Source organism: Musca autumnalis, unplaced genomic scaffold, assembly GCF_047663935.1.
Source record: "Musca autumnalis isolate F117 unplaced genomic scaffold, ASM4766393v1 scaffold_4, whole genome shotgun sequence".
NCBI classification, from domain to species: Eukaryota; Metazoa; Arthropoda; class Insecta; order Diptera; family Muscidae; genus Musca; species Musca autumnalis.
The window spans coordinates 200,159,648-200,173,929 of NW_027411977.1; the positions used below are offsets into that span (position 1 = coordinate 200,159,648).

At 39.4% G+C, this 14,282-nt stretch overlaps 1 protein-coding gene across 1 annotated transcript in view; it reads right to left on the reverse strand.

The window, feature by feature from the left end:
- Positions 1-14,282, reverse strand: part of LOC141401266 (uncharacterized) — a 627,482-nt gene that overhangs the window by 322,600 nt on the left and 290,600 nt on the right. Inside the window, exon 2 of the mRNA XM_073981350.1 lies at positions 7,039-7,373. Coding sequence (XP_073837451.1) covers positions 7,039-7,069 — 31 coding nt within the window. The 5' untranslated portion in view covers positions 7,070-7,373. The remainder of the gene's footprint in view (positions 1-7,038; positions 7,374-14,282) is intronic.

The following is a 14,282-nucleotide window of genomic DNA, read 5'->3' on the forward strand; positions in this document are numbered from 1 at the left end:
TTAATATAGATCTTATAGCGTTATTCTTGGAAGGCACGTACCGCCAACGTAAAACACATTTGGAAGAAGATTTCTTCATCTTGCCACTGATACCAATTATGTTAATGTACATGGTCAGATAACAGAGTTATACGCTAATATATCCATAGAAACCCTATTCTAGGGCAGCTTTAGTCAGCGACCCACCGTTTATAGTCTGGCACTAGATGGCAGCTGATTTTAATACTGAATAATCTTAAACCCATGAGCTACTGTGGAAAATTATTCCCGAGGTGGGCACTGGTGGACATCATGACTAAAACCTTAGGTCAAATTTAAGTTTATGGTCGAAGTGGCATTACAAAATACACTAAGAAAATATGCAGCTAACTAGAATTCCACAACACGCTAAAACACAATTTTTAATGAAAATTAAGCTATTACCTCCCCCTTAAAAATCCACTATAATATTTTGCTCTACGTATTAGTTTCGCGATATTTTCAATATATTTACTTGCACTTAAAATATAGGTTGTACTCACAACAAAAAATATTAGTCAAATGTACCGACTTATGAAGCTATTCTTAAGAAGATCGCGTTCGAATGAAACAAAAATTAATATATTTTTAAAAAGGTCCATGTTATAGCTGTCAGAGTTGCCAGATGTTGTACCAAAATTTTTACATTCATTTTTTTATTTTTGGCCAATGGGTGGATCCACTGTGCTCTGTGGGGCACCCATCAACCCCCAAAATTTCGTAACTATCCGATCAAAATTCCAACCTGTAGCGTTATTACAAAAAATGGAAAAACTGGATATATTATTGACTGTCTGTTTTTGCCAACCTACGCCAACATACTTTGCATCAATATAAAGGAGATCTTTTCTTCTTCCATTGACAGGCTTTCTTTTTGGAATACTCCTACCAGAAGCGGAGATATCCGCAAAGAAAAAAAAAACGTTGAATTTTCTCCACATAAGGTTTTGGCTTATTCCGACTCCTGAATATTATTCGACCATCATCAAACCTGATAGGCTTCTTCCTCTGTGGCAACTCCCAAAAAAATTCGTGACGATCCGATCAAAGTTGCGATCTGTAGCGTGATTACAAAAAAAAAACGGAAAATGGGATGAATTACCGACTATTTCGATATCTCGTTGTAAAGGTGATATTTTTTACTTTTCTTGCCAGGTTTTGCCTTTGATGTACCTCTTAAAGAAACAGAGATATTTTCTTTGAAATAAAGCGTTGGTTTTCTCCAAATAAGTTTTTTCCCATTCCGACCCCTAAATATTATCCGACTATTACCAAACCAATAGGCTTCTTACTCTGTGGGACCCCACTAACCCCCAAAATTTCGTGACGATCCTATCAAAATTGCGACCTGTAGCGCGATTTAGAAAAAAAATTGAAAAAATGGGATGTATTACCGACTATATGCTATATCTGCGTCATAGTCAGGCTTTGCTTTTGGAAGCTCCCCAACCAAAGCTGTGATATTCATCATTATAATTAAAATCGCAAAAATGAAAAGTTGGGTTGTATTAGCGACTATTGCGATATCTTCGTTGTTTGACCACCTACGACAACCTACTATACATCGTTGTTAAGGTGATATTTTCTACTTTCATTAGCTTTTGATATACCCCTTATAGATGCGGAGATATTCGCTTTGAAATATAACGTTGACTTTTTCTCCAAATAAGTTGTTTGCCCATTCCGGCCCCTGTATATTTGGTGACGAGCCGATCAAAATTGCGACCTGTAGCGTGATTAAAAGGTTTAGATGGACAGACGGACGGACACACACTAGCAGATCGACTCAGCTCGTCGAGACATTCATTTTTGTATATATAAGTATGGGCCTTTGACCATTATTTCGATGAGTTACAAACTTTTCGGCCAAAAGAAACTTATAGCGCTATCCCCACATACTGGTGTAGGGCATAAATATGTTTGTAGTTGTTTGAGCAGCCTTAGACTAAACACATTCTTTTTTGCTTTTTAATTGAGGTTCTTCTCCTGAGACTGTTGGGGGTGGTCTATGAGTACGGCATTCGCCTGGAGCCTTTGAACTGCCTGTGGAACTGCATCAGTCCGAATGTTATCCAAGCCTGCCTGATATGCTCGTTGGTATAGAGGTTCTCGTTTATAACTTTGGTCCTCTCTCTCTCTATATCATGGAGATCTTTCTTGATGTGCCTAATTAAGGGAAGCCTGTCCATTAGTTTGTGACTGGGATGCAGACGACTATAACACCCAAACAGATAATGAATCTCAACAGCCTGTTATGCTGTTGCACCGGTAAAACCTTCATGTTCTCATGAAAATGGCCCCCTCATGTCATGAGAAAACACCCTGTTGCAGTCCCCAGGGCAGCATTCTGGCAGTTTTTGAATACTTTTCTACTGCGTAGCGCTATCATTTGCATACCACGCTGGCGCCGCAAGGCTTATCACAAGTCAAGAAGGTTTCTTTGTCAGCTTAAGTGCTGCCGGCCAACGACTTGAGGACTTTGTCCCTACTTTGATCTTATCGCAAATAGCTCAGGCTTGCGCGGACAACTAAATATGCTATCGGACGTAACACCCAATATTTTGGGGTATAGTTAGTGGTCGGATTCAGTACACCATTGACCAATATGTTAAGTTAAGACCCTCATTTTAGCTGTCCATGTGCTGAACAGTGTGACAGTGTATTAAGCGGTGTTTATTTTCATATTCCTCAGATCCAAGAACTGCACTAAGTCAGCTATATAGATATTTAACCTACCATATATGTATGTCATCGAATATAGAACCTGAAGATCATACAATAGTCCGCTTATATTGCTGTCTCTTTGCCATCTGGACCGTGTGGAATTTCAGAAAGATAGAATTTAAAAAATTCCTGAGAGTACCCCCTGGTCTTGGAAAACTTCGTGCTTACCTTTACGGGTTTAATATTTCATATTTCTGTATTCAACACTAGCGACTAGTTTTAAACAGGCTCGAGGGAAGTCTTCTCTCTATTCTCGAACAGCTTGGCATTCTTGACGGTATCGAAAGCCTTCAATATATGGCATCTAATGCAGTTGTAGTACTATGCATTTTCCAAAATCCATGTTGATGTTGGGTAACTGGAAAACACCTTCTCATCGTGGGGAGAGTAGTGCCTCTAGGATCTTTGCTACTGGCGACAGGAGCGAAATCGGCCTATATGGTTCACCTCTGCTGGCATCCTTCCCAGGCTTCAGTAACGGGACCACCCTGCCAACTTTCCAGGCTTCTGGTATGATATGGGTGGCTAACGACTATGATTAGGGTACTAAACTCCAGGTTCATCCAGTTGCATAAGCATTACCATCGGCATCATCCATCCATCGGTGTGGGCCCATCGCCTTGGATAATTTCGCGTTTCGGATGACATCTGCAACATCGCTCATCGTAAATTGTGGTGGTACCTCCGCGGCTGGAAGGGCTCTTCTTATACGGCGTAGCACACTTCTCTTCGCCCTATCACTCTCGGGGTGCTCTATGAACTGCCGGTTAAAATAACACACGCACGTCTTTGGGTCAGTTACTGTCACGCCGTTGGTAGTAACTGCTGTTCTGTCATCCCTCTTTTCAGGATTCGAGAGTGATTTAACCGTTGCCCACAATTTACTTAATCCTGCACCAATGTTGCATTGCTTCAGATGGTCTAGCCACTTTTTCCGCTTATGTTCGCCTACTAACCTGTTGACTTCAAGTGTAAGCTCTCTAACTCTTGGGTCTTCAGGGTTCGTACTACGAAGCTCATCACGCTCATTTGCTAGTCCCGTCGCCTCTGCTGGGAAATTTGGTCTTATTTCGGGTAGTCGACAAGCAGGTATGTATCGAGCGGCTGCTGCAGTCCCGGAAAGTTTTCTCAGCTACCCAAGGATCTGAGGGAGTGGGCAATTCTCTGAAGCGGTGATTGGTAAATTCTCTGAACCCTTGCAAATCAGCTTTCCCATGGTTCAGGAAAGTACGGCGTTCAGAGATTATGAAATCGGTGGTCTGTTTACGGATATGATGATAGGGAGGTGGTCTGAGCTAAGGGAAATGACGGATTGCCAGGATACGTCATTTATCAGACCTGGTGACACAATGGTGATATCTGGAGAGCTGTGGCAGTCTCCTCTAATCCTCGTAGGAGCGTCTACATTCAACGTGCAAAACGTGGAGCTATCAATTTGCTCTGTCAGCGCTGAACCCCTCTGGTCATTACCTAGGACGGAATGCCAAAGCTCGTGATGAACATTGAAGTCTCCTAGCACCAGACGGTTATTGCCCTATAAAAGCGAACTAATATCTGGCATATAACATCGGGCACAGCTACTCATCGGCGGTAAGTACACAATAAGCAGCTCTACCTCGGCAGTGCCACACTTTACTGCTACCCCCCATACATTTCATGTATGGGTCAGTAGAGACAAGCTCAAGCGAGATAGGTGTGTACTGGACAGACTGGTGTATCAGGAAGTCAAGTCCTCCTCCTCCGCTTCTTGTGTGATCCTTCCGCTAAACGTTGTTACCATCACAACGCAAGCTACAGGTGGCGGTGAGCTTTGTTTCTTAGATGGCGGTGACCATGATGTTTTTCCGACTCATAAAATCTACAATTTCGCTGACCTTATTGAGGAGACCGTTGCAATTGAATTGCAGAAAAGATGCATTTCCGGGCCGTTGAATAACAACTTGTGGCGTTAAGTGCTGCATTTGTTGTTGTTGGGGAGACTACGGGAGCGTCTCGTATTCCGACGACGACGAATAATTAGAGGGCGATGGGATTACGCAGCAAGCAGCAACATACCTATCGCTATAATCCCGGGTGCTACTAAGGCCAGAGTACCCACGAAAATGCACCCATTCCATACATCCATTACATCCCACAATTGTTGACATGTTACGCATGCGGATCTGGCAAACGGAACAAATCCATACTGGCCCGGGGTACATCTCTATCCCGGCACGGACCAGAAGTGCTTGAAGCATGCATTCCGGGATAAATTGCCGCTTCCATGGTGAACAAAATACACGAACACAAACACATAATTGTTGAGGTGGTCGAATATTCCTCCGAATCAATCCGGTGCATAGAACCGTCCGCCGTGGGATTGTGGTGTTTGTCGACAGCCATGCTACACTCTTTGTACTCAAATCCTACTTTATGAAATTGCTTTCTATTTTGATACCGGGACACTAACATGTTACAATTGAGATATTTGGACACCACCCAATATGTCACTTCATTATCAAACTCAACAACTGTTATATCTGTAGTTTGTGAATGGCAGATAGAATCCGGTTGCATGGTCCCGAGGCTTATCTAGGCAGTTGTATGGAGTGTTAAAACTTCTTCCTTACTTTTACCCAAAAAGGTCGAGATCAGAATTGAGGATGCCGGACTTGTTCGTGTGAAGAAACAAATTTCTATTACTGCAGGCTATATAAGGATGAGAGTGTCCACACGCAAAAAAACGGCCTCTCTAACATATGTCCCAAACATATTTTGCAGCAAACATATATATGTTTGCAACAGTCCCAAACATAATATATGTTTGGGTCTGCAAACAAATATATGTTTTGGTGCAAACATATATATGTTTGGGTGCAAAGATATTTATGTTTGGGTGCAAAGATATATATGTTTGGGTGGAAACAATTTTATGTTTGGGTGCAAACATTTTATATGTTTGGGTGCAAAAAAGTACAAACCCAAAAGGCACAAAAAAAACACATGCACCAGTGGGCGCTTACTGAGAGCAAGGGAGCGTAAAATTCAATGTAAAACACTTTAAAATGTGTGCTCATTTGCTCTTAGTAAGAACTCACTGGCTATCTCTATAGTATACACACAATTGTTGTGGTTTTTTATTGAAAGGCAAAAGAACAACAAACACATAGGTACATACAAAATTCCAAAGAAATACATGACACACTTTAATAAAAGAAAAACTGATTGAAATAATTTGTAAATAGTCACACTTTTAAAAAGGAAAAATATATAGAAACGTAGTTGAACGCTTATCCTTAGTTGTGAAATAAAACAAATTGTCCTCATAGTTGAAATCATCAGCGGGGAATCGGCATCTAGAATCAAATGATTATGTAATGTATTAAATAAATATGTATATGCCATATTTCAAATATACATAAGTATGTATGTAATTACCAATATTAAATGCGATTTCTTCCTTGTCCAATAAAATAATTCCATTCAACTTTCCGATTCAATTATAAAATGTATTGGGCATTCAATTGTATAAAAACACAATTTCTTTAAGAAAACACAAAACACAAAACCGTCTTGACGCTACGCTGGCAACTAAAACACTGAAGAAAGAAAAAACAAAATAATTCATACCATTTCTTCTTATCCTCTTCGCCCACTACGTTGGTTAACAACAACAAAACAAGAAACACACGAGTTTGACGCTTCTACGTCTTCTATTATACAATACACACAACTTTTCAGCATTCCACAGCCGCGAGAGCAGTGTTATTACTCTCGTTGACAAGCATCCTCTCTCCACCCATGAAAAAAATGTTCTAACATAAAAAATATGTTTTACCCAAACATATCAAATTGAGATATGTTACAAAATGTTGCAAACATATATTTGTTTGGACCCAAACATATTATGTTTGGATCCAAACATATAATTGTTTGCAACCGGTCCCAAACATATATTTGTTTGGATCCAAACATATTTCTAACATAAATTTTTCTGCGTGCAGTTTTAAATAACACTAGATACATAGACTTCAGTGATTATGAGTTCTTGTATATCTCATACCTAACAAACATTGACCCAACATGGACCCTTTCTCAAGAAATCTTAGATGGCTGTGGGGAAAGTACTCCAAGCGACTACAAGCTTTGAACTAAAGTGCGATCAATAGTTGACTTCCTCCTTGAAATCATATCTATTGTTGTCACATATACCGGTTCAAACCTAATAGTCTAATTTTATGATTCTCAACCTATATATTTATATAAAATATATAAATATATCATACAATATATACAACATTACGTTTTAATACTTACTGGCTATATGTTCATTATGAAAGGCCAACATTGTTGTTTTTGCGTAGTAAATTTGATTTGCTTTGTTTGATGTAGTAGTACACTATTTGTAGTTGTTGTTGATGATATATTATTATTATTTTTAAAAACAACTTTTAGAAATTAATTATAAATATTTTTTTCACAGATAATTATTAACCGAACACGCGCTTTCACACAATAAAAAGAGATACACACACATACACTGACACGCAGGCAGATAGATAACACAAAATACACAGATGTTGTTAAAGATTTATGATAATTTTAGGGGGCATTCACAATCATTTACACAAAACCGAACCGAACAGCAACACCTGCAAAGAAATGAAGAGAAAAGAAAGAAAAAAAGAGTTAAAAAGGTGGAAAAAACTTTGAAATTGTTTTTTGTATGTAAACGAAAAATGCTAGATGTTGTTTTTACACAAATGGTTCTTTTTTGGTATTTCGTATTGTTTTATTTATAATGGTGCCTGACTTTTAGTTAAAATATTTTTGGTGTTTTTGTAAAGTGTGTTTTTTTGTAGGTTGTTTATATTTTTTGAATAATGCGTCTGGATATGCTTTATGTCAACACTGAAACAACTGCTGCCATTGTCATTGCTGTTCATTGCTGCTACACAACAACTGCTGCCACTGCTTTTGCTGCTACTAGACGACAAATAGCCGTTATAAAATATGTTGTATTCTGCCAAGTGTAGCAGGAGTTTGCCAAGTGTAATATATTATGCAAAAATTTGTAAACTCTTATGTGTTACAGTAATGACTGTATGTTGTTTGCAACTGTCGTTGTTAGTGTTCTTGTATTTTGTGAAGGTGGAAGTATATAAATACGCAGCTAAAATTTGTCACATCGTTTTGTTTTACTTGTGGGAGAGACCTTGGTTATACTATTTTAATGAAACAAACCTACGACCGCATATAATGCATTCAAAACTATGTCGCATTCAAATATATAGTCTGAATACTATGTAGTTTAAAATTAATAAAAGAGGAGATTATTTAAGATTTCCATTATAATAATTGTTCCACAAACATCTCAAACGGGACAATGAGACAACTCTTCCATTATAACCTCTGTCAAGTTTTCTCACTGAGGACTTCCCTTCTAAGCCTCGTTATATATGGGTAATATTTGGTATAATTTTAAATTCCCACATATCAAAATTTTTATGATCTTTTAAAATTATTTTACCTTATTAAAGTCTATTAAAAGATGCGAGCTGAAAAATAATAAGCTTTGGACTAAAAACTTATCCCCGAAAAACTAAGAAATTTAAAGCGATTCGCTGAATGTCCTTAAACTTCACTTTCGTGAAAATTTTTGAAATGAAATAATCCATATTCAAACTTGATTTATATATATAAATTATGGTGTGCACCACTTTAGAGATAAACTTGAACAGTTGTGGTGGGAAGTATCCGAAGGAGTGGACCGATAGATCCAATCTTTGAACGGGATTTAAATTTGTGTAAATATACTGGGAAGTGTTAAATTTGGACCAAATCGATTAAGCCGTTCAAGATTTGCAGACAGCCAGACAGACAGATGGATCAATTTAAATCGACTTCAAATTGCTTGAAACGATTTTCTTCCAAATGTACTTGGGGTCCAAAACCAAAAGTATCTAAATTCGGTTTGTGCTCTTTACCCTCTTGTGAACAATAAAGGGTCACTCGTCTTGACTTCTGTGAGCCATCTACATGTACGTACGTCACTGGAGCCGTTCAAACAATCACATGGTAGACATGACACATCCTAACAAGAATATAAATAAGGATTGTTATGATAAAGGGTATAAAAGAAAAAATGACAACGTTATATGGGAGACCAGCTGACATAGCATGCCTTATCTGAAAGGAATGGACAGTATCCTAAAAAGGTGACACCTTCAATTACAGGAACCAACTGTCCCCACAAACCTAATATTAATTCCACCACGTCCGGTTCTATGTGTCGGATTGACTCTGAGAAATCTTCGACCAAGGCCTGTCACCCCAACAACTACGTGTTTCGTATATTTTTACCATGGGAGCGGCAATATATGTCAGAATATCTGCTTCAAGCTCTTATGGTTCGTGTAGGGATAAAGAAGAACACCGGACCATTGATCTGTTTCATTTGCAAGATCCGCATCCATAATATTTCAACATCGGTGAGATGTAATGGATGCACTTCCGAGACTGCTCCAGTCTAAGGGCCCTCCAGGACTACTGCGAAAGGTGTTATATTGGTGCTTACTGCTCCAGAACATCTCCCAGCTTGTCTTTAACTTCGTCGTTGGATTGATCGTCGTCGTTAGGATACAAGACCCTCCCGCAGTCTCCTGAACAACAACATACGCAGCATCTTACACCACATATTGTTGTTCAATGCCACGTTAATTCACCGTTCTTGCTATTTAATTACAACGGTATCCGCAACAAATTCAGCAAAATATTAAATTTTATGAGTCGGAGAAACATAGTGATCGCCACGATCGGGAAACTAGGCTCCAAGGCAACTGTAGCTTGCAATGTTGCAATGGTTACAACGTTCTGCGAAAGGGTCTTACAAGAAGCCGTGGAGGAGGTTTTACCTTCCTTATACACAAGTCTCTCGCTTGAGGCTGAACTCTAGTGACATATACATGTAATAGTCGTACCTCCTTGTGTTATAAGTCTGCTATTAGTTCGATTTCGGAAGGCAATAACCATCTGGTGGTAGGAGACTTCAATGTTCATCATGAGCTTTGGCACTCCGTCCTAGACTATGGACAGACGGGTACAGCGCTGACCAAGCTCCATATTTTGAACGGTGGGCGAAGAAAGGCAACCGTGGTGCAGTGATAAGCACATCCGCCTAGCACTTAGAAGGTCTGCGCTTCGATCCCTATCCAGAACATTAATGTTTTCGGCGGTGCTCTTCAGAGTTATGCAGGCTTATATTTCCTGAGTATTTCAGCCATGAAAATCTTCTCGACAAGTGATGTCGTTATATACGCCATTCAGACTCTGTCCCACAGGTCCCATATCATTGAGCCAATAAGAATCGACGTGCATCATTAATATGAGAGCCATTTCCCCTATCCCTTAGGGGATGTTATGGGAACATATGTATGTATGAACGGCGACGCTGCAACGAGGATAAGAGGAGATTGCCACACCTCATCCGGCATCATCATTATGGCACCCGGTCCACCTCTCAGTCATAGTCTCCGTTAACAGATCACGCGACTTAATAGACTCTGACGGCCGTACTTTCTGATTGCAAAGGGTTTAGAAAAGTTACCAATCACCGCATCAAAGCTGCCCATTCGCTCAGATCCTCGAGTAGGTGAGGAAATTTTCCGGGATATTATCAAAGATGCAGTCGATCGAACATCCTAAATAAGACAACATTTCCCAGCAGTGGCGACGGGAGTAGCTGATGAACATGCTAAGCTTCGTAGTACGTATCCTGGAGACCCAAGGGAACTTAGCATGCTGGTAGGCATATACATCATATGTATGAAACTATAAGCAGAAAAAGAGACTATACCACCTGATGCAATGCAACATTGGTACAGGATTTAGTAAATTGTGGGCAACGACTGTTACTTTGAACGGCGTTATATGACGAGAATGATAGGAGCCAGGCGGAATCTCAATGATAATGTTTAAGCAACTAGATAAAGTAGGAGTTGGGTATCTGACAATTCTCCCCAATTTCAACATTTCCGAAATTCCACACCCTTCAGACGGCAAAGAAATCGTAATGTATGTGGATGATTGTACTGTTGTGGACGCGGGTCCTATCTGCGGTGACATATGCGATAGTTAAAATATCTACAGTCTGCCATCCGACGAATATATCCGCCTCTATATTTACTGCAACGCTGTCTACCGCCTGGACGGCTGAAATGAGGCTACCCCTACACATATTGGTCGACGGTCGTCTGATTTCGATCACTAACTATCCCAAGATATTGGGTAGTTAGCACAGTTATTTGCAACAAGATTAGAAGTTGGAGGCCGGCATTACTTGGGTTGCTGACAAAGAAACCTTGTTGACCTCTTACAAAGCAAAAGGACTGTGGTAAGCAAGGTGGCGCAAATGTGGTGTCTAAATTTTAAAGCCACGCAGTGGTAGAATAATCAGGAGGAGACGAAGATTTTATCGGTGCATGAGTACAACAAGACCCGCGTGGGTGTTATCGTGGTAACCATCCCTGAGAGGGATGAGAGGTCGGAAGGTACAAACGAGAACCCCTTGAGACGAGCCGAGCTGCTCACGCAGCACAAAGATGCAGGGTTAAAACCAAAAAACCTTACAAATGTGTAGTTTAGGCGGGATTTATTTAAAAAGCCCTCCGGTATTTTTTTTGGTTTTTTGATTTTTCTCATCTTTAAATATCCGCAAAAACTTCTCAGGTGTAAGTATATGTATGTCAATAAGAAAATGAATGCGTAAAAAACTACCAAATTAGAGTGTGTTTTTGAAATTTGTTTTTTGTTTTAAAGCAAAGGAAACAATATTTACAAAACTAAAGATTGGGTGTGTTTCAGGCGCACATATTTTCGTTTCGAAATACATAAACAGGGGGTTGAAGTTGGTTCAGGCGCAACGTGTGGTTATTTGGAGAATTAACAAGTAAGAAAAGCGTTAAGTTCGGTCGGGCCGAACTTTTTATACCCTCCACCACAAATTTCAGCCATTTCGGTGGATTAATGTGGCCACTACCTTCAAAATACCGAAATTCGGAAGGTACCGTTCTATGGGGGCTATATGATGGCGTGGACCTATACCTACAAATTTCTGGGGGAAAGTTTTATACGCCTAAAGAAGACTAAATACCAAATTTCAGCCATATCGGTGTGATAATGAGGCTAAAACGTTCAAAATATCGAAAATCGGGAGATATTGTATTATGGGGGCTATATCAACACCTGGACCTATATAAACATTTTATGGTAGAAATGTTTCTTAGCCTCTGGAAACACAAAATACAAAGTTACAACCGATTCTTTGGTCAAATGGGTCTAATACATTCAAAATATATTAAAATGACGCGTACTTTATAAGGGGCCTTATGTGGGGCTATACCAAAACGTGGACCTATATAACCCAACTTTGGTAGGAATGTTTTCTGGCCTCTGAAGACACAAAATACCAAATTACAACCAATTCTGTGGTCAAATGGGTCTAATACATTCAAAATATATTAAAATGACGCGTACTTTATATGGGGCCTTGTATGGGGGCTATACCAAAACGTGGACCTATATAACCCAACTTTGGTAGGAATATTTTTTGGCCTCTGGAGACACAAAGTACCAAATTACAAGCAATTCTTTGGTAAAATGGGCCAAATATCTTAAAAATTCCTTAAAACGACGACGCGTCACGCGTCATTTTGTATGAGGGCTATACGAAAGCGTGGACCTACATAGCCCGCTTTCAATACCAAAAGTCCTACGTAAATATAACATATTTTCCCAAAATTTCATCAACCTACGTCAATCCGTTCGGACGCTAGAGTGATTTCCACAGACGGACAGACGGACAGACAGACAGACGGACAGACGGACGGACATGGCTATATCGATGTAGAATTGCACGCTGATCAAGAATATATATACTTTGTGGGGTCTACAATGATTATTTCGAGTAGTTACAAACGTAGTGACAAACTTAATATACCCCCATCCTATGGTGGAGGGTATAAAAAGAACAAATGTTCTTATAACCTTTTGTGTGATGTACTCGCAGTTGGGTCCGGTTTCAAAAAATGTAAGCCCGAGCGTGGTTATGTTAGATGTATGTAGGTAGCTGCTACGTTATGTCAAAATTTCCAGGAAACACTGCCGATAAAACTTCTGCTGTCCACTGATAGAAATCAATTAACAATTTTCAGAAACAACATTAAAGATCATCAAGCACTTGGCGAGATGTTCATTCATATATATTCCCATACATATCCCCGTCGAATCGCCGATTCCGACCGTCGTGTCTTACGACACCACTTGTAGTGAAGTTTTACATGACCTTGAAAGGATTTTAATGATAATATTGAACAGGATGATATATTTCTGCCTATTACCTAAAAACTCGTCTCCTCAGTAAAACATTCAGAAAAACAATACGACTGACTGACTTCGGAACGACAAATGTTACATTCGGAACATAATCGAGAAGAAAAAACTTTGAACGGGAGGTCCACATCCCAGGAAACATTGGGAAGTCTAACAATATTGCGGCAGAGCTACTTGAAGGAAGGGAACCAGTAATTTTAGTTGACCACCGCACAGTGGTTTAGAAATCGATTTTCCTGGCCAAAACCCAAAAAATTAGGTCAAAATATTGGAAGTGCTAATAAAGACGACCATTTTCCTGAATTTTGGAAAATACGTAATTTTTGCAAATTTCTGGAAAAAGAAATAGATATTTCTTGAAAACTATAACAGATATTGTGTTCATTGTGTTTTTAAATAGGTAGAATTGTTGTATTTAAGAACATTTTCATCAAATCACCGTAGCGTATACATGATGTGAGATATTTTTTTCCCGAAGATACATTTTAGTGAAATTTCGAATTTAGTGAAGTAGAACTTTTAGGGAACAGAGCTTGGAACAGAGTTAATTTTTTACAGAATGATGCCCGAGAGCGTCCTCTTTCAACCCATACCCGTCATCATTGTACCCGTCCCGTACCGTCCGTTTAACTATATTTTACATTTTTATACCCTCCACCATAATATGGAGGATATAATTAAATTTGTCATTCCGTTTGTAACACATCGAAATATTCAACGGATCAGGGTAAAATTCTAAGTCGATATAACCTTGTCCGTCCGTCCGTCTGTTGAAGTCAAGATACAGCTCGCAATTTTTAAGATAGAGCTTTGTAATTTGGTATAGAAGTTTCTATTACTCCTAGGATGTTTGGTATTGCAAATGGTCTATATCGGACCACGTTTTGATAAAGGCTCCATAGAACGGTACCACCCAATTTTCGGTATTTTGAAGGTTTTACGCCCATTATCACACCGAAGTGGCTGAAATATGGTACTCGGTCTTCGTTGTAGACCTATTATCACACCAAAGTGGCTGAAATATAGTACTCGGTCTTCGTTGGGGGAATAAAACTTTCCCCCAGAAATTTGTCGGTATAGGTTTCATATAGCCCCCATTGAACGGTACCTTCCGATTTTCGGTATTTTGACGGTTGTGGCCACAATAAAGCACAAAAATGGCTGACATTTAG